Source organism: Rattus rattus, chromosome 13, assembly GCF_011064425.1.
Source record: "Rattus rattus isolate New Zealand chromosome 13, Rrattus_CSIRO_v1, whole genome shotgun sequence".
In the NCBI taxonomy this organism is placed as follows: domain Eukaryota; kingdom Metazoa; phylum Chordata; class Mammalia; order Rodentia; family Muridae; genus Rattus; species Rattus rattus.
The window spans coordinates 7916739-7941022 of NC_046166.1; the positions used below are offsets into that span (position 1 = coordinate 7916739).

The 24284-nt window shown below is 42.6% G+C and overlaps 1 protein-coding gene across 3 annotated transcripts in view; it reads left to right on the forward strand.

The window, feature by feature from the left end:
- The window catches only part of Parg (poly(ADP-ribose) glycohydrolase), a 111371-nt gene that overhangs the window by 24359 nt on the left and 62728 nt on the right, over nucleotides 1–24284 (forward strand). For all 3 annotated transcript variants that reach the window (XM_032918644.1, XM_032918643.1, XM_032918645.1), the window contains one exon: nucleotides 23441–23533. In XM_032918644.1, the coding sequence (XP_032774535.1) occupies nucleotides 23441–23533 (93 nt within the window). The remainder of the gene's footprint in view (nucleotides 1–23440; nucleotides 23534–24284) is intronic.

Sequence of the window (24284 nt, forward strand, 5' to 3'; positions counted from 1 at the left end):
TTGAAATGGACAAGTCTGTTTGAATTAGGTGAATAGTAACTATTTACTGGATATAGGAAAGATTATTAGAGTCTAAAGCGTGTCTACTTCTGTTGTGAGGATGTTTATGCCCTAAAGAACATAGGCACTTTCGTATGTAATGCATTATAGCATACAAGGTAAAGAACTGATTGTCAGTTTTATCATTAGAGAGGGACATTGAACGTCCATAGATGAATGTAGTAATTAGGCAGCATAGCAGGAGAAATAGTCTGTAGGGCCTAGTATGCCATGGGAGGACAAAAGAATTGATTTCGGGGTCATTGGGCAAACATATAGATGACGTAGCCCTTGGTTAGTTGGGAGTGTAAAGGAAACAGACACATGTGCTGTTGAATAACCAAGTGATTGTGTGCTGTATAGTCTTCGCCTATGTGACAGGGCCTTCCTATTGGATACTTATGCATTTACATTTCACATGTTATCCCCTTTCCCGTTCCCCCCTCTCCCTTCCCCTGTCCCCCTGCTTCTATGAGGATGTTCCCCCTCCCTCCCACCTCAACACCCTGCATTCCCCTACACTGGGGAACAGAGCCTTCACGAGACCAAGGGCTTCTCCTTCTACTGATGCCAGTAAAGGCCATCCTCTGCTACATATGCAGCTGGAGCCATGGGTCCCCCCATGTGTACTCTTTGGTTGGTGGTTTAATCCCTGGGATCTCAGAGGGTCTGGTTGGGTGATATTGTTCTTCCTATGGGGTTTTAAACCCCTTCAGCTCCTTCAGTCCTTTCTCTAACTCCTCCATTGAGGTCCCTGTGCTCAGTCCAATGGTTAGCTGCAAGCATCCTCATCTGTATCAGTGAGGCTCTGGCAGAGCCTCTCAGGAGACATTCATATCAGGCTCCTGTCAGCAAAGCACTTCTTGGCATCAGCAATAGTGACTGGGTTTGGTGGCTGCATATGGGATGGATCCCCAGGTGGGACAGTCTCTTGATAACCTTTCCTTCAGTTTCTGCTCCATTCATTGTCCCTGTATTACCTCCTCTGAGTATTTTATTTCTCCTTCTAAGAAGAACTGATGCACCCCTACTTTGGTCTTCTTGAGTTTCACATGGTCTGTGAATTTTATCATGGGTATTCCAAGCTTTTGGGCTAATCCACTTATCAGTGAGTTCATACCATGTGTGTTCTTTTGTAATTGGGTTACTTCACTCAGGATGATATTTTCTAGTTTCATCCATTTTCCTAAGAATTTCATGAAATCATTGTTTTTAATAACTGAGTAGTACTCCATTGTGCAAATGTACCACATTTTCTGTATCCATTCCTCTGTTGAAGGGCATCTGTGTTTTTTCCAGCTTCTGGCTATTATAAATAAGGCTGCTATGAACATAGTGGAACATGTGTCCTTGTTATTTGTTGGAGCATCTTTTGGGTATATGCCCAGGAGTGGTATAGCTGGGTGCTCAGGTAGTACTATGTCCAGTTTTCTGAGGAACCTCCAGATTTCCAGAGTAGTTGTACCAGCTGGCAATCCTACCAGCAATGGAGAAGTGTTCCTTTTTTTCCACATCCAGGCCAGCATCTGCTGTTACCTGAGTTTTTGATCTTAGCCATTCTGACTGGTGTGAGGTGGAATCTCAGGGTTGTTTTGATTTTCATTTCCCTGATGACTAAGGATGTTGAACATTTTTTTAGGTGCTTCTCGGCCATTCGATATTCCTCAGCTGAGAATTCTTTGTTTAGCTCTGTACCCCATTTTTTATTAGGATTATTTGGTTCTCTGGAGTCTAACTTCTTGTGTTCTTTGTATATATTAAGTATTATTGGATGTAGGATTGGTAAAGATCTTTTCCCAATCTGTTGGTTGCCGTTTTGTCCTATTGACAGCATCCTTTGCTATACAGTTTTATGATTTGTTATTCATGATCTTTCTTTAAATCACATAAAGACAAAGCCTCTTAGAACAGCTTGGTTCTTGGGAGAATAGCACTTTCACTTTGGATGGCGGCATCTCATGGGGTCCTGGATTGAATACAAGAGAGAAGGCAGACTAAGCGGCAACATCCATCATTCTCTGTGTTTTGACTGTGGCTGCAGGACAGCCATGTGTCAGACTGTTGCCCTGATTTGCTTCATCATGATGGACAACTGGACTGTACCGTTGAACCGTGAGCCGAAATGAGCTCTTCTCTCTTAAGTGGCTTTTGTACGGCATTTGTTACAACAACAAGACAGGTAAAAGAGGAAATGGTGCAGATTGTGGGAGCTGTTGCTGTGATAACGTGGACAGTGTGGATCTTGGACCATTGGACCTGATTTGCAGGGGAAATGAGAAAGAGTTTGGAACTTTGGGCTGGAAAAGCCCTTGACTACTGTAAGCAGACCTCTGGTCATTCTCTTGGCAGCTTTGGAGACAAGAGCATTGTGAAAGGTGTGGGTGTGGCTCATGAAATTTCAGCAGGAAACAAAGAATATTCTAGGTGGGTTAGAGAACAGTGGGTGGTGTCATATGAGTCTGGCCATGTTCTTCCTGAATCCTGAGAGGTGGAGTGAGGCTGAATTTGTTTGGCAAAGAAAATTTGAAGACAGGATAGACTTCAGGTTAGTCTTAGCCAGGTCTCTGAGAGAGTAAAAAGTAGTTCAGAAAGATAAGAAAAGTACAAAGTTTGGCCAGTAAAGGAAGTTTAACTTTTGGACAAGGAGAGTATAGCTGAAGATGATCTGTAATTGTTAAGAAGATAAGCTTCTTTAAAGAGGACCCTGAGACAGGAAATGTGTCCCAGGGACAAGACTTTACCCACCAAAGGCTCTAACATGATAAATGCAAATCCATTGTCTCTGAAGTTACTGGATTTAAAAACAAAACAAAACCCCAAAAACTAGGGAAGTATTTACCCCAGAGTCAGCACACAGAAGTTAATGCAGCAGTGTTCCAATGGCCAGGCTTCCTCGTAAGATAGCAGCAGAACTTGGCAGCCATTGTCTTCTCAGTACTAGTTTTCTAAGCATGAAATATGTAAGATTTGGGTGAGAAGAGCAGAGGTTCGTGGAGTTCTTCTGGGCCACAGTTCCAGAGAACTTCTGAGGCCAGGCAATGAGTGGCAAGGTAGGAGGAGTTTTCTAGAAGCCAGAAGAGGCATGGAATTCCCCTGGAACTGGAGTTGGAGAGGATTGTGGGTGCTAGGAAATAAGCATAGGTTCTATGTAAAAGCAGCAAGAGCCCTTAACCCTGGGACAGGAGGGAGATATGTCTCTTCAGCCTTTTCCTAAGGCTCTTATATATATTTGTGCATATGCTTACATACATTACCCAGTTTTCGTGTGTTTCATTTTTGAAACAGGGTCTCACTGTGTACTTTGGCTACCCTAGAACTCACTACATAGACCAGGCTGGCCTCCAACTCGCAGAGATCCACCTGTCTCTGCCTGAATGCTGGGATTAAACACCTGTGCCACTACACCAGGCTTTACATTACCCATTTTTACATTAAAGTTTGCAAATGGTATGAGTAATGGACTCAGCTTTATTATACTCTAAATAAAAAAATATTTACTGTGCTATATGTGCATGCAGGGACATTTCTACAGACACATAAAATGAGGAGGTTAGAGAATGACTGTTCACAGTCAGTTCTCTTCCACCATGTGGGTTCCAGGAATGGAGCCCAGTCATTAAGCTTTTGAAAACTTCCTTTATCTGCTAAGCTGTCTTGCTAGCTGTCAGTTTAGTTCCTATGTGAACATCAATTTCTAGTTAATTTTCATGTATTTATTGTAAGAAGTAGGGGTCCAGTTTCATTGTTTTGATTGTGGCCGGTCACTTGTCCAAACACCATTTGTTAGAAACATGTTCTCTATTTGGCTTGGTGCTCTTCTGAAAACCTCAGTTCCTGTACTGTGGAAGTTTAGCCTAGGTTTGATTATTCTACCTTTGTAGTGAGACAGGAAGCGTGTGTCTTCTAAATTGTTTCTTTCTGCTGTTTATTTAGATCATTTGAATCTTTTGCATTTGAATAGGGATTTTAGGATTAGTTTGTTAATTTATACAAAAAGCAAGGTTCACGGGCATCTTTTATAATGATGTTTGAATCCAAATTAATTGTGCATTTTGAGTTAGTGCCAGTAATTTCAGGGTTACTTTATTGAGCTTTTGACCCTTGACAGCCATAAAGGAATAGATTCCTTATCTATCCCTCTGACAGGAAATTGGATATCTTGGTATCCTTGAAACTTAATGAGTCTGCTTTTTTTAAAGAGATTTGATTTCTGATGCATTGAAAGATTAATCAAATTGATAGAATATTTTCTTTGTCACTTAAGTTACTGAAAGTTCCGTTACTATTTTTCTTGTAATTTTCTTGGCTTTAGATTTAGTGGTTCACGTCCTTAAACTGATATTAAATTTGATACCTTGAGGTGGCAGTAAAACATCCCTTTGGTGCCTTTTTGACCTTGCTGGGTACTAATTATTTATTTCATCCTTTGGTTCTTTTTCTCCTTTCCTCTCTAATAAGAATGCTCAGCTAGGACTTCCCACTTTCTCTGGAGACCTTGCCCCTAGCGAGCACAAAAGGGTCAGGATGATATATATATATGGCAAGTTTGTGTAGATTTAGTGTAGATCATAAATATAAGGTGATTACCTAGGTGCAGATGATGGTTTTATAGTTCTTTAGGGAAAGGATTAATTTCTGTTTTTATTTACCTTATTAACATGCAGAGGGTTAAAGGAACTTAAAACCAGATCAAATACTTAACTGTCTTACTGCATTCTTCAAGTCTTTGCCTGTGTGTATAATGTTTCAAATATTTATATTTTTCTGATATAGTTATGTGTCTATCTAAATTACATTTAGAATGTCTTATTATATATTACAAATTTTATTATAGCTATATAGTTTTTAGTATTAGTGACTATACAGTAGTGCATCCAATTGACATTTTCTAAGCCAGTACAGTGTCACAGATTTGAGAATATCTGTACAAAGCATATCTGGAGACAGGATTTTGTTTTTGTTTTGCTCTGATAGAATAGCTATTCTATCATTGCTTTTTTTTTTTTTTTTTTTTTTTTTTGGAGCTGGGGACCAAACCCAGGGTCTTGTGCTTGCTAGGCAAGCGCTCTACCACTGAGCTAAATCCCCAACCCCTCTATCATTGTTCTTATGGTTAACCAGTTAATTTAGATGTTTAATAAGTGTGTGTTTTCTTATCTGTCACATCTTGGGAGAATAATATAGACCTTTGTCCCACAGGGACAGTGCTGCCCAGGCCCTCAGTAGTTAGTGAGAAGTGCGTGTCAGACATTATCGGTGGCAGTAATGGAAAAGGAGTGCTTTTCTGCAAGGGGAATAATGTTTGGCTAGGTTTGAAATTATAAGTGAGTTATGTTTGTTTTGTAGTTTTTCTGTTAACCTGTATTTACATTCTGGAGTAGGGATGCTTTTCAATCTGAAGAATTGATTTTTGATTTTTTGATTTTTTTAAATTTATTTTTTAACTGATAAGAATTAAGAACTTTGGGGCTATAGGGATGTCTCAGCTGTTAAGAGCACTGGCTGCTCTTCCAGAGGTCCTGAGTTCAGTTCCCAGCAACCACATGGTGGCTCACAACCATCTGTAATGGGGTCTGATGCCCTCTTCTGGTGTTTCTGAAGAGAGCTACACTGTATTCATATATATGAAATAAATAAATCTTTAAAAAAGAAGAGAATTAAGACTTTGAAAAACTGTATTTATAGACACTAATGTGACATTGTAATACATGCTTATTCTGTAAAATATTTAAATCAAGTTGATGATTTAACTTGTAATGATTTCCTAAAGCATTTATCATTTCTTTATAGAGAAAACAGTGACTATCCTTACTTACAAGTTTTTGAACATTATGTTATCTTTTGGTCACCTGTAATGCTGATTGCCATGTCACTAAAGAGGACTATCCAGTGAAATGTAGCACTGTATTATAAAGCATGATTCTTTATTACTGTTAGTATCTGCAGACCTCTGTCTTTGTAACTCCCAGGGCCATAGTTCCAGTCCTGACACATGAGCATCCTGTGTTGGAGTGGAAGCGACGTATTGCTGAAGCCATCATTATTTTGTCAAGAGCCAGCAAAAAAATCCCAGACATCAATCTATTAATTTGTAATTTATAGTTATTATATTAGGCACCCCCCGTTGAAATTGCAGTTACTTAGTGGTTTTGAATCTTCAGGCTGGTGTTGGCCTTCGTTGCTGCCAGCTGTTAGAAGTGTGGGAAACAAATCATGTCTTTTATGGTCCTCCTGTGTGGCGTTCCACAAAATTAAATCCAAGCACTTCCATCATTTATATTCCAAATGGATCAATATTCTTACTCTTGGCATTTTTCACTGGAGATCTTAATGAAATGCCCTGTGTTAGTGAAGGCTCTCACTTTAATGCATTACAGAGGAGCTTTAAACGCTCCGTCTTTAGCACCTGTGGCATTATTTCACTTCACTCTTAATGAGGAGCTTGAGTTCATGTTGCACGTTAAAGCCAGAGACTGAGGAGGAGCCTGGGTTTTATGTCTGAGGAGCCCCTTCTGCTTTCGGGGAGTAGATGGTGGCTGTGAAGTGGAATTATTCAGTGACTCCATACACATACCTTTTTAATTTAAATATTTCATACACTATATTTTAATCATGGTTTTCCTCCCTTCAGCTCCTCCCACATCCTTACTACTACTTATCCAACTTGATGCTCTTTCTCTTTTTCTCAAAAACACAAAAATCAAAACATACAAGGAAGAAGCTAACAATAACAATAACAATAACAAAAAATATGCCAAAATGGAACAGAGGCTTTAATGAGAGATACTTGGGCTTGTTTTGATACACATACAGTTTATGAGTATATATTTGATAAAGAGCCTAAAGTTGGTTTATGTAACAAACTTTTTTTTTCAGTAACTGGGTTAGCTGTAAAAAGTAATACTAAAGATTTAGTAAGTAGTTTATTTTCCATTCCACCTTTCATTTTATACTTGAGATAAGAAAATGTATACATTTTATTTTTCTCATTTCTTCACTTTGTTGATTTTTTTCATAAAGGTCATAATAAGCAACAGATGCCGTTTTTTGGTTTGGGTTCTTTTTAACTGTGGCTCCCAAGGTAGACAGTGAGAGACGGGTAGAGCAGTAGGAGCGCAGATAAGGAAAGAGTGAGAAACTTTAAAGCAAACCAACATTGTTTGCTGTGCAGTGTAGACTTGCGATGCACTCTCTCTCGGAAACTATGGTTTCCTCTGGTAAATATAGCAAAGCCTGTACCTCAGTTGAACATACAAAATTATCTTTATTGCAGGCTAGAAACTGTGTGTATGGGGGACTGCAGAGATAGCTCAGCAGTTGAGAGCATTTGTTACTCTTCGAGAAGACTGGATTTCTGTTGCCAGCGGTTCACAGCTGCCTGTCACTGTAGGTCCAGCAGACTCTGACACCGTTCTCTGGCCTGTGGTACCTACATGCATGTACATGCACACACAGACAAACACATAAATATAAATTAAAACATTTAAAAAAGGGAAAAGAATCTGTGCAGTTTTTGCTTTTGTTATAATTCTAAAAATACCAAACGTGTTTGTTGCACAGTTGGCTGTTGTCCTGTGAGTTGTTGGGGAAGGGCTATTACAGACTCTTCCCTGTCAGAAAGACTGTAAACCTCTCTTACTTAGTTGCTGCTTACTTTAAACAGTAGAGAGGGTTATACTTATGCAGATTGATGGAACACATTGTATGGCTAGCTTATCCTTTTGTTCTGAGTTTTAAAATTTAAATTTGAAGATTGTAAAGCAGGCCCAACACAATGTGTTGTCTCCTGAGTTGAAGTGTGTGTTGTTATGCTTACACCTCAGTAAGACTTTTAAAGGTTTGTGATTACGAGATGCTCACAGTTATGATGGACCAGCAGGGTCTGCCGACACCCAGAAAAGCAGCATAGCTGGTAGTAAAGGAGGTTAGCAAAGTTCTCACATGGGAAAATTAATGTCCTTAAGTTTTTCGAAATTTTTTATTGATTCTTCATGAATTCATATCACACACTCCAATCCACACTTTTACTTGCAAATGAGTCATTGATCTGGTTTGAGGCCTCTGGCTTGTGCTATAATGTTTATACTGAATCCTCACTGGGACTCCTCTCTGATATCCTGTTGCTGTCCTCTGTCTTGGGGATTCTATAGCTTTGGATCTGCAGGACCCGTGCCTTCTTGTGCTTCAGCAGTTCATACATGGAGTAGGTGTTGGGGCCAACTCAAAGGCCCTAGATCTGGGCCTGGGGGCTAGCTGGGTTTGTCAGCCCTCCGTCTCTCTTACCACATGCACACCACCAGGGCCAGCTCTCCAGCACTGCCCCTGCTAACTTACCCAATGCCGAAGCTGGCAAGGTAAGGGCCCAGCTCTCCTACTCTCATGCCCTTGGGGTTAAGCTCACCCATGCTCATGCTACCATAGCCAGCTGTACTGGGCTGCCTAGGTTGGTTGCAGGGCCCAGCTCTCCTGAGTGCTGCAGCCTGGGCAGGCAGGGCCAACCCAGCTGAGCTCATGCCATCAGGGTCAGCTCACAATCCCCCTCTCCCCATTCAGCTCTGCACAGGGGAGGTGTGGTTCCCACTCTCCTAAGTGCTGCAGCTGGTGAGGGGAAGGGCCAACTATTGTAGATGGGACCAGTTCTGCACAGTGAGTGAACATCAACATGGTCCAGGCAGTAGCCCAGACCAGGAACGTCCACATGGCCTTTGGCAGTAACATGGGCCACAGACATTGACACCAACTGCTGCTGCTGCATGGCCACAGATCCAGACCTCCTTTAGTGGCAGCATGGGCCAGGGCTTCACCATGGCCTCAGGTAGAGGGGCCTCAGGTGGAGGGGGCCTCAGGTGGAGGGGGCCTCAGGGGAGGGGGCCTCCTCAGGTGGAGGGGGCCTCAGGTAGAGGGGCCTCAGGTGGAGGGGCTCAGGTGGAGGGGGCCTCAGGTGGAGGGGGCCTCAGGTGGAGGGGCCAGGTGGAGGGGCCTCAGGTGGAGGGGCCTCAGGTGGAGGGCCTCAGGTGGAGGGGCCCTCAGGTGGAGGGGCCCCTCAGGTGGAGGGGCCTCAGGTGGAGGGGGGCCTCAGGTGGAGGGGGCCTCAGGTGGAGGGGCCTCAGGTGGAGGGGCCTCAGGTGGAGGGGCCCCAGGTGGAGGGGCCTCAGGTGGAGGGGCCTCAGGTGGAGGGGCCTCAGGTGGAGGGGCCTCAGGTGGAGGGGGCCTCAGGTGGAGGGGCCTCAGGTGGAGGGGCCTCAGGTGGAGGGGCCCTCAGGTGGAGGGGGCCTCAGGTGGGGGGGCCTCAGGTGGAGGGGCCCTCAGGTGGAGGGGCCTCAGGTGAGGGGCCTCAGGTGGAGGGGCCTCAGGTGGAGGGGCCTCAGGTGGAGGGGCCTCAGGTGGAGGGGCCCTCAGGTGGAGGGGGCCTCAGGTAGAGGGGGCCTCAGGTGGAGGGGGCCTCAGGTGGAGGGGCCTCAGGTGGAGGGGGCCTCAGGTGGAGGGGCCTCAGGTGGAGGGGCCTCAGGTGGAGGGGCCTCAGGTGGAGGGGCCCTCAGGTGGAGGGGGGCCTCAGGTGGAGGGGCCTCAGGTGGAGGGGCTCAGGTGGAGGGGGCCTCAGGTGGAGGGGCCCTCAGGTGGAGGGGGCCTCAGGTAGAGGGGCCTCAGGTGGAGGGGCCTCGTGTGGAGGGGCCTCAGGTGGAGGGGCCTCAGGTGGAGGGGCCCTCAGGTGGAGGGGCCTCAGGTGGAGGGGCCTCAGGTAGGGGGCCTCAGGTGGAGGGGCTCAGGTGGAGGGGGCCTCAGGTGGAGGGGCCTCAGGTAGAGGGGCTCAGGTGGAGGGGGCCTCAGGTGGAGGGGCCTCAGGTAGAGGGGCTCAGGTGGAGGGGCCTCAGGTGGAGGGGGCCTCAGGTGGGGGGGCCTCAGGTGGAGGGGGCCTCAGGTGGAGGGGGCCCCAGGTGGAGGGGCCCCCAGGTGGAGGGGGCCTCAGGTGGAGGGGGCCTCAGGTGGAGGGGCCTCAGGTGGAGGGGCCTCAGGTGGGGGCCTCAGGTGGGGGGGCCTCAGGTGGGGGGGCCTCAGGTGGAGGGGCCTCAGGTGGAGGGGGGGGGCCTCAGGTGGAGGGGGCCTCAGGTGGGGGGGCCTCAGGTGGGGGGGCCTCAGGTGGAGGGGCCTCAGGTGGGGGGCCTCAGGTGGGGGGCCTCAGGTGGGGGGCCTCAGGTGGAGGGGGCCTCAGGTGGAGGGGGCCTCAGGTGGAGGGGCCTCAGGTTGGGGGGCCTCAGGTGGAGGGGCAGGCTATCACATCAGGTTGTTCCTCTCCACTTTGTGTCTCCAGTTCCACCTTTCTTCACAGTGCTCACACCATTCAGCTTCTCTCTCTCCCGTCTCTCCACCATATACTTCCTCACTGTAGTGATTCCTGCTGTGAGTGGGCCAGGTGGCAGGTGGGCCTCTGAGTGTCATCCACTGGCCTTAAGTTTTAACACCTGTACCATGTGCTATGATTAGATAAAACTTGGCATAAATCAGTCATCATTAAACAGCCTAGAAGTCAGTAGTAAGAGCATATGTGTTACTGGAGCGTCAGTGTGCTTAGGCATCGCAGGGCTAGATTCCACAATAGAGCATGCTATTGTGGGTAGGTCGTCTCATGACGGTAACTGTCACGACACATGTGACCACAGAGCCATGGTAAATGCCTAGAAACTTGTGTGTATTGAAGATACTTGCTCTGCCTCCTGGATGATTCTCTGTTAACATTTTACCAAATGCTAGTGTCCTTTAAAATAGTTTGAAATAAACTAAACTAAGGCAGGTAGTTATGGTGACCACCATTTCAAACCCAAACAGACTTCTGTATCCAATAATCAGTAAGTATGCTGGCTTTCTCCATTGTAGCCCTTTGGTATTGTGGGTTTTCCTTTTATTCCTCCTCCCCTTCTCCTCTTCCTCTTCCTCTTCCTTTTTGGTACTATAGAAATGTTCTTTTGCTAATGAACACATACTTTGTAGCTTCTGATTTAGAATTATTAATAGATAATCTGTTTTCTCGGTCTGACTTGAACACTTAGAAACTGTAAATGTCCTTGCTCTATTTGACATGAAGAGCCTGGAGGAAATCCCTAATCAAATGAAAGCAGCCTTGGCTGTCTCATAAGGCTGCAGCTGATGTCTTTACCTCTGTAGCTTTCAAGCCTCTGACTTGGAGTGCAGTACAAGTAGCCTTTTTGGACTTCTTCCCTTGGTGACTCAGAGTCTCTGGAATCAATAAGGTCTGCATTACTTTACAGCACAAGCTAATTTAATTCATGAGCACTGTAGAAGCCAAAAGGCATCTAATCAGAGTCACTAAAATATTAAAGCAGATAAATTATAACTCTTAGGTTTACATGGACTGTGTCATGTTCCATCATCACTTCTGCACTGGCTTCATGTGCATTTCCTGTATTGGGAGTGTGTGTGTAAGATCTGTATTTATGGTTCTTCCTTCTCCCATAGGATACATCGATACAATTGGAATGTGGCACTTGGCTTTGAAAGTCAGAAGCTCATTCTTAGGGGAGCTCTCCATGCGTGTCATTGATGAAGTTAGTTATCTTGTGACTGAAAAGTACTAGCCTGTATTTATCACTTGGCACACAGCATGTCAGATATAATGATACTCAGAAGTGGACATCGAATCAGAAGGGTTTCTTCTGTATTCTAATAACGAAATTAGTATACTCAGGTCTTCTAGCTGGCATCTTTTCATTTTTTTATTTGAATTAAATAGTAAGTAGCCATTCCTTTTAAATACAGCTTTGGTATTGACATCATTATCCAGACGCCTACTCTGTTGTTAGAAGGGTGAAGATTCTGTGCTTTAATCTCACCCTAGACTTACATCTCTCATTATGATCGAGCCTACTTTTTCTTTTTTTAGATTTTGGCATTTTATGTACCCATTTTGATGTGAGGCCTTAATTCTTATTAAATTAACTTGCATTTAATACCGTGTGTTGCAACCCATTGAGACTCAGTCTTATGCATTCCCTTTTTAAGTGGAATGCCGTGGTTTCCGGCCTAGTTTGCCGTTGATTTCCTTTGATTATAAGAAGACTACTATGAAACGACATTTTTTAAAGCAAGGACCATTTCCAGTGTAGTAAAATATGGAATATTTTCAGAGCCATGGGAAGAGCAGCCTAAGGACAAACAAAAGGCACCTTCTTCTGGCAGTGGAACCTTGGATCTGTTCAGGCTCTGTCATACACAGCCCTTTCTTGGCAGTTGACTCCTGTCTTCCCATCAGAGAGATTTTCTCTCGTATATGCCTGTTGCATAGAAATCACAGAGCATTCCAGGTTCAGTCTAAGATTTGCATCTGCTGGGAGATATTCCTTATACTTCTTTGATGGGACATTCTCTGTGGCTATCTGATGGAGACATCTCCTTATTTTTGAGAGCTTTACTTTGTATGGTATAAAGTATATCCTTTTCCTCTGATAATTCTCACAACTACGCCATAACTAGATGTTGTTAAAGCATTTCTGTTTTAAGTGAAGGACTGAAAAACCAAAGCATAGAGGGTTTTTGTTGGTGGAGGTAGTGGTTTTATCTTGTTTTTAGAGGCAGGGTCACATTGTGTATCCCTGGCTAGCCTAGAACTCACTGTGTAGACCAGACTGGCTTTAAACTCACAGAGATCTATCTACCTCTGCCTCCCAAGTGCTGGGATTAAAGGCATGCTCCACCATGCCTGGCTTAGAGAGTTGAAGCTACATAGAGTTAGAATTTGTTCATCAGTTTAGCTGCCCTCAGCCCCTAGTTCCTGCCAGCTGTTCATTTCCTCATCTTGTCGGATGCTGTGATTGTCCTTCCTGAGGTTCCTGATGCTCAGCCTTGTTTTTATTGCACTGTCTCATCCATATTGTTAGGCTCAGTTGGGATCCTGTGGTCGTTGTTTAGCCGACCCTGTGTGCTGGGCCGTGCTCTTCAGTGTTGTCTCTGTGCACCTCTATGGCATCATTTCTTATCCCTCACCTCAGGGTCTAAAACTCATTGTGGTTCTCTGGTAAGCTGTTTGCTTCTCTCCTTTCATCCTGAAGGCTCAGTTCTGATTTGGTGTCTCTTCTATTCTCTCAGCCTCTTCTGAAAGCTCTGTCTTCCCTCCCTGCACTTGCTTTATTTCTCATGTTCTATATGAAAATATCTATATTTCTCCTGAGACTAAGCTTCGCCCAGACTGGACTGGTGTTTTATAATTCATGACTCCAGCAATGGAAGTGTGAGCTTTGAGCCACAATTTCTAAGACATTTCAGAATAATTGTATAAGGTGACAGTTGACCTCAGATTGACAGCTAGAAGAGAAAAGAGGGGGAGTCAGTAGATATGACCCTCACGATTGTTGAATACATGTTTTTGTACTGTTTGTTTATTTACAAAGCTCACCTTGATTGCCTAGACATAGTAGATGAGCAGTGACTTCTGTAATTGAGCATTTTTACCACAGCTTGAATTTTTCTAGATGATATATTACTTGAGGTAATCGTGTTTCAAAATAGAATTTAATGAATTTGAAGTATTTTATTTAGTAGTGTTTGTCTTAAGTGCTAATGGATTTTTCTTCTAAATAATCTGCCACTAGGGGGCGCCCTCAAATCTTTTGAGAATTAGGTTTGCTTCAGCTTTAATTAAAGATAAATTCATATTGAGTTTTGTTTATTAATACTAGGTTATTAAGAATGAAGCACTTTAAATATGTATGTACAGTTCTTGATTTGTATGCAACTCTTCATTGCATTATAATTTTGGTAAACTGTCATTGAATTCTCTTGAACATTAAAAGTTGAAAAGTATTTTCAAAGTATTTTGTAGAGTGCAAAAACGTTTAAAAGTACCAACTATGCAGTTTATTGTTAGCATGAAAAATAGTGGTTATTCAGTAAATGCTATGTAGAGAAGACCTTTGTATTTTATGAAGCTGCAAAGGTCTTCATGTGTAATGATTGAGTCTTAGAAATAGTGTGACTTTTTGATTAAAGACCTTTTTTGTCTCAAGAACTGGAATGGAGGTATTTTTTCTAAGAATATTCCCAGATTGATTGTTAATTATTTGAAATTAGAATACATATGGTAAAATTTGTCCTATCCATACAAGTCTTGCACTTTAAGAATTTTAAGTCCTTGATGGCTTATTTCCTAAAGCAAGAAATTAATTCCAATGAAAAACTCATTAGAAGCAGATGTGTTTAGGGAGCAGCTGTGATTGGGCCTTTAGTGGGGTCTGAAAGCAAATCTTTCTCCCCTCGTTTCTCCTGCCTCCCTTTGTCTCGGCAAATGAGTTTATTGGTCTGAGTGGAGGCTGGTCTAAGTCTTGTTGCATGCTGAGTGCTTTTGTGAGGCTCGAATTGAACCTCTTCTGGGACCTCTTGAATGAGATTCACAGAGGTGGTGATCAATGCAAAAGCAAGAGGAGTTTAATCATTCTGACGTGTTGGGGTTCTCCCACTTCAGGACCATCTCCTGAGCAGACTCATAACAGGGAGTTACAAACCTTGCAAACAGTTGGGGCAGAATTCAAACAGTGGTAACTGGGCAGGGCAGTATGTGCATTTGGTGAAGGGAAACAACTTTGAGATCAACTCAGTGTACTGTTCAGGACTTTCCCAAGGGGGTGGAGGGTGTCTGTTGAAAGCCACAGGTAGGTTTGCATGACAGTTTGACTTGGAACTAAACTAGCTTTTTTCTTCCTGGAAGGTAGGGGTCCTTGTGCTCAGAGGTTTGTGGTGGAAATTTTCCCACTGGCCCCAGATTGGCCCCAACTCTGGCCCTTTCACTTTGTCCAGCAACTTGAGTGTGGTCTGACACTATTTTTGGTGAGACTTTTTATAAGCATCTATTCACTCCAGATAGGGACCCAAAAGTAAAGTAGATCAAAGTACAGTTTGGTGAACAGTGGGTTTATTGGGGTTACTAACAGGAACAGAAGTGACTAAAAAGCAGAAACACCACCAAAAGTCCTCCTTAGCTTGGGTGACCGTTCACAAAAGTTGGAAATCCGGAGCAAACTGCACAACTTCTAGGTAACTGAACAGGTTGGTGAGTGTTTCTTCTAGGCAGCTCAGGTGGTCTGTCCACTCTCGGCAGCTGGGGCTGATCTGAGAGAACACTCTTCTCAGCAGTCCCCTCTGTTTATGTAAGTTTAGGGAGAGAGGAGCCTTAGTCAGGCTGGTCAGTTTCAAGAACTTACTGAAGTTATTGGACTGTTTATTTACTTCCTGGGTTTAATGAGCTTCCTCCAAAATAGGATGTATCGTCTGGCAAGAAATAGCTGTACAGAACTGGCTCTCTGAGTAGACTCCAAGGGCAAGAAACACACACCATTATGGCTTTGAGGATCAAGCTCAACTGTCTGACTTTCCATCCAGAAGATGCCATTTGAATCATTTGATGAAGACTCTTTGGAAGCAAAAGAGCAGTTACATAAGTTGTAGGTGGATAACTGCATGCGTTACAAAAAGCACATGGTTGAAATTGCCAGGATAAAGTTAGTACAGACCCAAAGTGTTCTCCACTACGTAGTAGAAACCACTGCCTGTTTTGTAGGCCCTGAAGGCACCCTGACTGACATGCATGTAGAGGACACTGGGACTGTTAGAGCTAAACCTGCCCTTTCTTAAAAAAAGGAATTGGTGAGCATGGCCTGAAGGCTGACTCCTTTTTTGTGTTTGCAAAGATTTTTAGGGACGGTGGACAAAACCTCGGCAGTTAGCAATCTTGGAGATATAATCCACCCACAAACCAACTTGACTCTAGGAAAGATGTCCCTCACATTCGGTCTGCGTTCCATTTCCTCTAGTAGTACTCACACAATTAAGAGACTCCTTGAGCCCAGAAGGAAAAAGCTGCCTTCTGATGAAATCTACGGAAGAGCTGCCTGTTTTGATGTCCCAGAGCAACACGGCCGTCTGAGTATGAACTTGGCCCTAGTTTCTTGGCAGTGTCCAGACCATGCTTTACGTGACGCCATCTGTGTTTCTATACTGTGTGTTAAGTTGGGCTTTTAACGCTTTTGCCACTCCCCTTTTCTTTTTTGAATTCAGTACATAGTTTTGATGGGGTGTGTTTTTCGAAACCCCTTTGGGGAGGCTGGTATATGAGTTACATCTAGTTGTGCAGCTGATTTTTTGTAGTTATTACTGTCTTGCTAATAGGGTTGACAAGATCTCTTGCTTTCCCCAGAGGTCCTTCTCTTCGCTTTATATAATCCTGTCTTAGAGTTCCTATTGCCATGAAGAAAAACCACTATCAAAGCAACTTGGGGAAGAAAGGGTTTATTTAGCTTACAATTCCACATCACTGTTCATCATCATAGGAAGTTGGAACAGGAACTAAAGCAAGGCAGGAACCTGGAGGCAGGAGCTGGTGCAGAGGCAATGGAGGCTGCTGCTTTCTGGCTTGCCCCTCATGGCTTGCCCAGCCTGCTTTTTTTTTTTTTTTTTTTTTTTTTTTTTTGGTTCTGTTTTTTTGAGCTGGGGACCCAACCCAGGGCCTTGCGCGCTTCCTAGGCAAGCGCCTACCACTGAGCTAAATCCCCAACCCCCAGCCTGCTTTCTTATAGAACCCAGGATCACCAGCCCAGGGATGGCACCACCCACAATGGTCTGGGCCCTCCCCCATAAAACACTGATTAAGAAAATGCTCTGGAGCCAGGTATCTTGGGGACATTTTCTCAGTTGAAGTTCCTTTCTTTCTAGCCTGTATCAAGTTGACATAAAACATGTCGGCAGAAGCTTCTGTCTTTGTTTAGGTTTTAGTGTTTTTAACACTCACAGTGTCTGGTAAATCACTGCTCTAAGCTGCACAGTAAGTCAGATGATAATAGTGAGAGTAACGGTGCTAACAAAGATGAAGAGTTCAGATTAGAAACAGATGCTTCATTGCCCACCACGCCCTCCCCATCCCTTATCCCCAGCTAGAAAGAAAGAATAGCACCTGAGCAGAGACCTGTCAGATCAATCTAAGGACAAATGGAGATTATGTCTGCTAAAAGACGAATATTTTAAAACTCAGAATCTCTTTTTTTTCCTTTAGTGTGTATAATTTCAGATGCTTTAATGAGCTCTGTTTTTGATCAGTATTTTCCAGATTTGGGTCATGATACTAGGGAAACCATGTGTAGCTCATTAACTAGGGAAAAGAGGAATCAGAGAGTTGGGCTAGCTCTGTAGACAGCGTTTGCTATGTCTCTCCTGCAGACCCCTGAGGTCACTCGGCCTTCACAGCATTCACTCCCTGCCTTTGCATTTATTTGATAGCCCTTTGGATGCTATGAATGAAGTTTAAACCGTCTTATTTGGAGCCACAGATTAGTTAGCTGCTAATCTGTGAAGTTTACCTTCTTAAATATGAAAATATTAGACTGGATATTTCCTGAAAACCAGTTTATCTCCTGAAAACCAGTTGTACTGTATTAAAATTTAGAGAATGTTGTTATTGAAGCCATAATTGTGATGGGTGATACACATGAGAGATCACCCTGTGGCTGGCCTGTCAGCCTTTCATGAGCCTTCAGAAATTAAGGAGAGTGAGTAAGTTTGTTTTCTTGTAAGCTGTCACATTCCTCTCAAAGTGTCAGCCTGAATTGTACACAGATAAATGTTAGAAACATTCACCTTCTCTAGCTGATTTTTTTACTCTTACATAATTTAGTGATATAATTTTTCTTTTTCCTCTAATGTTTAATTTTTCTGTACTTGGAAACATGCCTAAAGAATAAGTTAACGTGAAAGATCTTAGTAATTTTGACTTACTTTTTATTTTTGAATAGGAACTTGTCTCCTGAAGAGACTTGTAATAAATATGCTAGTGAAATTTTCAGTAGGCTTAAGATACATTATAGAAGACTGAGCCCCTAAACGGTTCAGCCACCTTTTAAGAGTCCACTGCAGTAATTTTTCTAGGCGTAGAGACTGGACAGCAACAAAAAGGAGAATGAGCTTTGTCAAATAATCTGAGAGAGACAGATGGCTGTTAAAGTATTCTTATTAGCACTGTTACACAAGAGCCTCACTGTTCCGGAAATGGTGAATCAGCCATTCATTTTGTCTTAAAGGAACTTCTAGTAAGCGATAGGAAGGGAGCCCATAAATAATAGCACGCAGCACAAAATTTTAAGGCTCTCTCTATTTTTTTTTTTTAATCACAGAAAAATTGTGTGAGAGAACTAGAAAGGAAAAATGGATGGACTTTGAAACAATTATTATTTGAACAAGATAGCAAGAAAATTGTTCAGGAATTAAGGAAAGACAATACAGTCATGGAAGTATAAGTAGATGATGTGGAAGACTGAATACTTGAGCTGCTAAGTATGTAAAATGCATAGGAAAGTGGATATCAGCTTTTATGATATGCTAAATAAGACCAGATAAGCATCAAGGTCAAGGTAGACTAAATATTTTAATATTTAGGTAGGCATCAAAAGTATAATTATCTAATATTGATATTTAATATTATTTAGATGCATAAATATCTTAAATTACAGAGTTTGTACTGTATTGAAAAGATGATGAAAACCATTGAAAGCTTTCGGGCAGAAGGGACACATCAGGGTGTACTTGGGCAGAAACCAAAGGGAATTGAACAGCGGGACATAGTTACATCATGTAGCGTTCCTGTTAGGAGTGGATGAGGGCCCGAGTCAGAGGAGCTTAGTAGTTGAGGAAGGGAGGGAGAGAGGGAGGGAAGGAGGGAGGGAAGGAGAGAGGGAGAGGGAGGGAGGGAGGGAGGGAGGGAGGGAGAGAGAGAGAGAGAGAGAGAGAGAGAGAGAGAGAGAGAGAGAGCGACATGAATACCAGTGGTCCTGCTGGATCAGTCAGTAGGACTCAGGTTTACTCATGTGGAGATATTGTTTTTGCTTTTAAGAGAAAGAGGCTTCAGAATAAGTATGCATTACTGGTTCACTACCTAATATACTTTGAATTTGTGCACGGAGCCGTGGAGCTGTGGTATCCATCAAACTCTATTATATTAGAACCTTCATAACTGGGAATTGAGCAGAGCCGTGGATTGTCCATGTTACAGATAAAGAAAGGAAGGATTTAGGGGTTTTCTGTATTAGAGAATATATGTGCATCTGGCTCTATAGCTAGTTTTCAAGTTTCTAAGTTAGCATTCCATTCTCTAAAATACTCTTCATTGTGATCTGGAAGAAACCCCCTGACACCCAATCTTAATGTCTGCCACTCGTTTTTTAGTATGAAACAACTGATTTACCTTTGAATATTACTTCCTCTTGAGTGTTCTTATATTTTCTATCTTGCAGGGCTCTTTTAGGGCAAACTGTGCTTTCGTGACTACCAAGTGTATGTGGGCTTCTGCTTGGTTGTGGATCTCTGTGTATGTACACCTGTATGTGCATGGATGTACATGGGGCCAGAGGCTGTATGTACACCTGTATGTGCATTACGTACATGGGGCCAGAGGCTGTATGTACACCTGTATGTGTATGTACACCTGTATGTGCATTATGTACATGGGGCCAGGGGCTGCACTCAGGGTCCATTCCTCAGGAGCAGTCCACCTTGCTTGCTTTGTTCTGTTGCTTGGTTCTGTTTTGTTGAGATGGGGTTTCTCACAGGGCCCTGGGACTTGCTAGCTAGGCTTGTCCGACTGGCTAGTGAACCCCAGGGATCCAGCGGTCACTTCACCATATCTCTGCCTCTCCTGCACTGCTTTTGCTGCTCTTTGTTTTTTAAATATGGTTTCTGGGCATCCAACTCAGTTCTTCCTGAGTACAGGTGTACTTTACTCGCTGGGCTCTACTAATTCCCCAGCTCCACTAACTTTATTTACTGTGTAGACTGGTCCTGGGGAACAAATCAGTGACCTTGTACATGCTGAGCAAGGACTCAGTCACTAAGCGACATCTGCAGCTTTTCCTTGTCAGTCAACTCTTCCTCAGCACATGATGAATAATATTATATACTATGCTTGGTAGTGCCGATTTGGTATGTGTACAGTACAGTCCTTCTCTGTTCAGTGCTTTGTACATTTGAGGCAGGGGGAGATAAAATAATTATAAACTATAATAACTGCTCTTACAGATGTGTGTGTGTTCAACTACAGAGTCATGGAGGAAGGACCCATTAAACAAGTGGGAGAAAGCATCACAGAGAGAGGAGAGGAAACTCCTGAAGTTTAACAGTGGTAGTGTATGTGAAATGCTAGACTAGGCAGGGAGCTGTGGAATGTGTCATCCTAATCATGCCTGCTATTGTTGAAAATCCTGTAGTTCTGTAGGAATTACTTTTATTTTATAGAGAAACAGAAATGTAATGGGGAAACTAAAAAGTGGATTTTTAAGTGAATTCTTGGAGAATTACAAATGGAGAAGGCAAAGTAATAAAAAATTAATATAGAAACTAAGCAGTATGCTTTTGGGCATTCTGTGTATAGTTATTTTAATTTTTCTATTTGCAATCAGAATTTTTTTTGTTTTTGGTACACAAATGAAATTCTCTACTGTTCTAAAGTAGCCCATAAGAAGGAGAAAGGAAACAGATAAAATTAGAAATGAGTGATACAAAGAAATGTTTCTTTACAAAGAAAAGAAACATTTTTTTTTTACCCCAGTTCTGGAGGTTCAAGGGCCTCTTAGGCTCTGTCATGAACATGGCAATATGAGGTGGACATGGTGAAACAAGAAGCCAGAGAGACAGAGAAGGTTTTTATATTACAACCCTCTTCTGTGAACTAGTTAGGACCCAGGAGAACTAATGCCTCACAAGAACAGTACTCACGGTGACCATTTAATAGGATCAGTCACCTAATGGTTGCATATGACCATCCACCAGTGCCACGCTGGGGATCAGTCTCCCAACACATAAACTCTTGGAGGATGCAGTCAAACCATAGCAGTTTATAGCATCAAAACCTGGAAAACAAAATAATCCTTGAGGGTATGTTTAAGTCACATAATAGTAATTAGTAACATCCACAAGAATGGGTGATCCTACAGCAACCTTACTGAAGATCAGAGAGGGTTTTTTAATGAAAAGTCAACTTGAAGGAACACAGACTATGAGTCTATTTATATAACATAACATTGCAGAAGTGGGGAATACATTAGTAGTTGCTAATGTTAGGGTCAGTGAGAATAAGTGTGAGTGAAAATGGATAATAAAAGTTCTTTTTTGTAATGATCAGTTCTGTCTTAGTTTGATTACAGGTGTCTGTGTGTGATGAATGACATGATACATGTACACTTTTAACACTATTAATATACTGTTTCAGGATATTTGATCACGCCGTGAACACCATGGTTGTACTATTTACTGAAAAAAAACTGTTTCTAGTTGGGGCATGACTCAGCCCTTAGCCCTTTAATTCTTCTGGCTGGAATAGAGACATGCCCCTAGTACACACTTTGAATCGCAAACAATGAAGGTGAAGTTTGTTTGTAGAAGGAAGCACCTATGTTTGAAAGTGGTGTCTAATTGAGTGGCAGACAAAATGATGAATCAGAGAAAGATTTGACAGAATAGGATTATGCCCCACTCCAATGAGTACAGAGAGAAAAGGGAAGTTACTCAAGAGAGCAGGAGGAGTGTATGGTAATAAGTGGGAGAGGAAAGAGGAAAGACAGAGTTTTCAGTTTTGCTGGGACAGTGATAAGGAGATGGGTTGCACAGAGAATACAAGCTAGATTCAGGTGAAGCTGGAAAGGAGCTAGAAGATTAAAACATATTGCTAAAGTTAGTATGCGGCCAAGCAGAGTAATTCCGTCAGAGGCCAAGAGAGAAGCCAGATTGAATCAGCTTGGAGAGGAGTTTGAGTCAGAATAGCTGAGTTAAACCAGCCAGCCAGAGTTCAGACAGAACAAGAAAGGGTAGCTTATTCAGCAGCAAGTCTCAGAGGCAGAAAATGTTCTAGGCCTGGATAAGATTGGACAGAGGCTGGAAGCTTCCAGGACTAGGCCTATGTTAGCAGACAGAGGCAGTGAGCCTCGGAGATGGTGAATAAAAGTTACTTTTTCAATATTCTGGCTCTAATAATGTGGTAAAGTGCATATAAAATGTGATTATTATTGAGGGGAAAATGCGTAGAAGGGATAATGAACTTCGTCATGCTGTTTTTATGACATCCTATCAATATTTAATTTCTTCAAAATGCAAAGGTTTACAAATCATAAAGGAATTATGAACTATGAGAGTCTGAGTGTTGTAACAAATACATTGACATGTAGGAAAACAGTCATCTTTACTTTGTAGTTACGAGGCAGTAAATGTCCACCTTTAAACACTAAATGCATACCTTTAAATTTTAGCTTTTGTTTATAGCAGACTTAAGAGAGGCTTATTATAAAGATGTAGCCACTTACCTGTTCTGATCTGGATAGAATTTTACTCCGTAGCCCAGGCTGGCCTACAACTTGTAATGGTCCTTCTGCCTCAACCTCTAGAGGGCTGGAGTTACCCTTATCTAGCCCTTAAGGTCAGCTACCATATCTAGCCCTTTTAGTGTACAGACTTTCTCTTCTGTAAGGACTTTAAGGTCTTGGCTTTTGTTCAGATTCCCCATCACCACAAGTAGAAGGCTTATTACTGCCTCCTCATTGTCCTGCCATAGTCACCAAACTTATTTCAGCTTCATCAGTCCTGTTTTTTTATAGTGGTTGTGGACAAACAGTCCTTATAGTTATTGCTGCTTGTTGTTCCCTCAGAATTAATAATCACCTTGCTGTAGAGTTGAGACATAGGTGAGCATGGACCATGAGTGTCAGCTCGGTGTGCTTTCCGGTGTGACACAGGAAATGTACCTAACAAGGGAGGAGTCTAGGGTCCTAAAGACGGTCACTTGTGACCAGTGGTTTAGTTTGGGCACAGATAGTATGCTTGAGAGTAATTATGGTGCTTTTATGTTGAAATTAAATGGGTCCTCTGACATAACCAAAGTAGAGAGTGCTGGTTTTTATTCACAAGTATTACATTAAAAAAATCACATTTATTTATTTATTTGTGTTTGTGTGTGCGCATGTACGTTCGAGTGTACATATATGTGTGCATATGGAACTTAGAGGACATTTTATAGTAATTGGTTCTCTCCTTCTACTATATAGGGCCTGGGAATTGAACTCAGGTCATTAGGCTGGTGGCAGGTGCCTTTCCCTGTTAAGCTAACTTGCTAGTTTTACAAATAGTAGATTTATTGGTGAATGTTGTTATATGAGAGAGACTTGATTTTGGGATACTTTTCTTTTGCAAGACATTTTGGTAAACGATATGAATTTGTAAGTTCGTGGTGGACCTGCTGGTGTGTTTCTACATGTATTTGTTGGTAATGACACTGTACCTTACAGTGGGAATTCAAAGTTAGCACAAATGTATGTCCATTAGTTACTATTCACTACTATTAATTCACACGGTATATTTTATTGTTTTTCAGGTACTTGAAGAAGCAGAAGCCCAACATTTGTATCAGTCCATTTTACCCGACATGGTGAAAATTGCACTCTGTCTGCCAAATATTTGCACCCAGGTTAGTAAATGTAACTTCCTCTGTGTTTTCCTTGGACTCACATGGCAGAGGTGGGAAAGGGGGTTCTGCTAAAGATGTGACAGCTTTGTGCCCTGGAAAAGTCAGAGGCTAGAGAGGACACTGCCAGAGAGCAGGAAAGATGCAGCACTCAATTTCCAGTGTCCTTTTCCGCTGCTGCAGTTCGTTTACTCAGACTCCGTTTCCTCCGTTTGGTTAGACAACGTCTTTTAGAAATCATTATTTTAAAACAAACTAGTGGTTTGGTATATTTTTTTTTCAAGATTATTTAATACTACCTACATCCTTCACCTTCCTCTGAAATGATACATTGCGGTAACAGTTGACGTCGTGGTACCTCTTAACTTTGCAAACTTAAAGAGCCAGGCACTTGAAAGGCAGGGGCAGGCAGATTGCTATGAGTTCAAGGCCAGTCTAGTCTACAGATCGAGTTCCAGGGCAGCCAAGGCTACACAGAGAAACTGTCTTAAAACAAACAAATAACAACAACAAAAACCAAAAAGAAAGGAGGGAGAAGAAAGAGAGAGAAAAAAGAAAGGAAAGAGAGAAAAGACAAAATACTATATTATATCATTGTGTTTGGAATGCATTCGTTATACATTGCTCCCTAACAGATAACCTCAAAGCTTAGTAACTTAAAATAGTAGACATGTTTCTTAGTTTCTGTTGGTCATGAATTGAAACCAACTTGCTGAGTAAGCATGGCTTTTAGTCTCCTGTGGTTGCAGCAGGA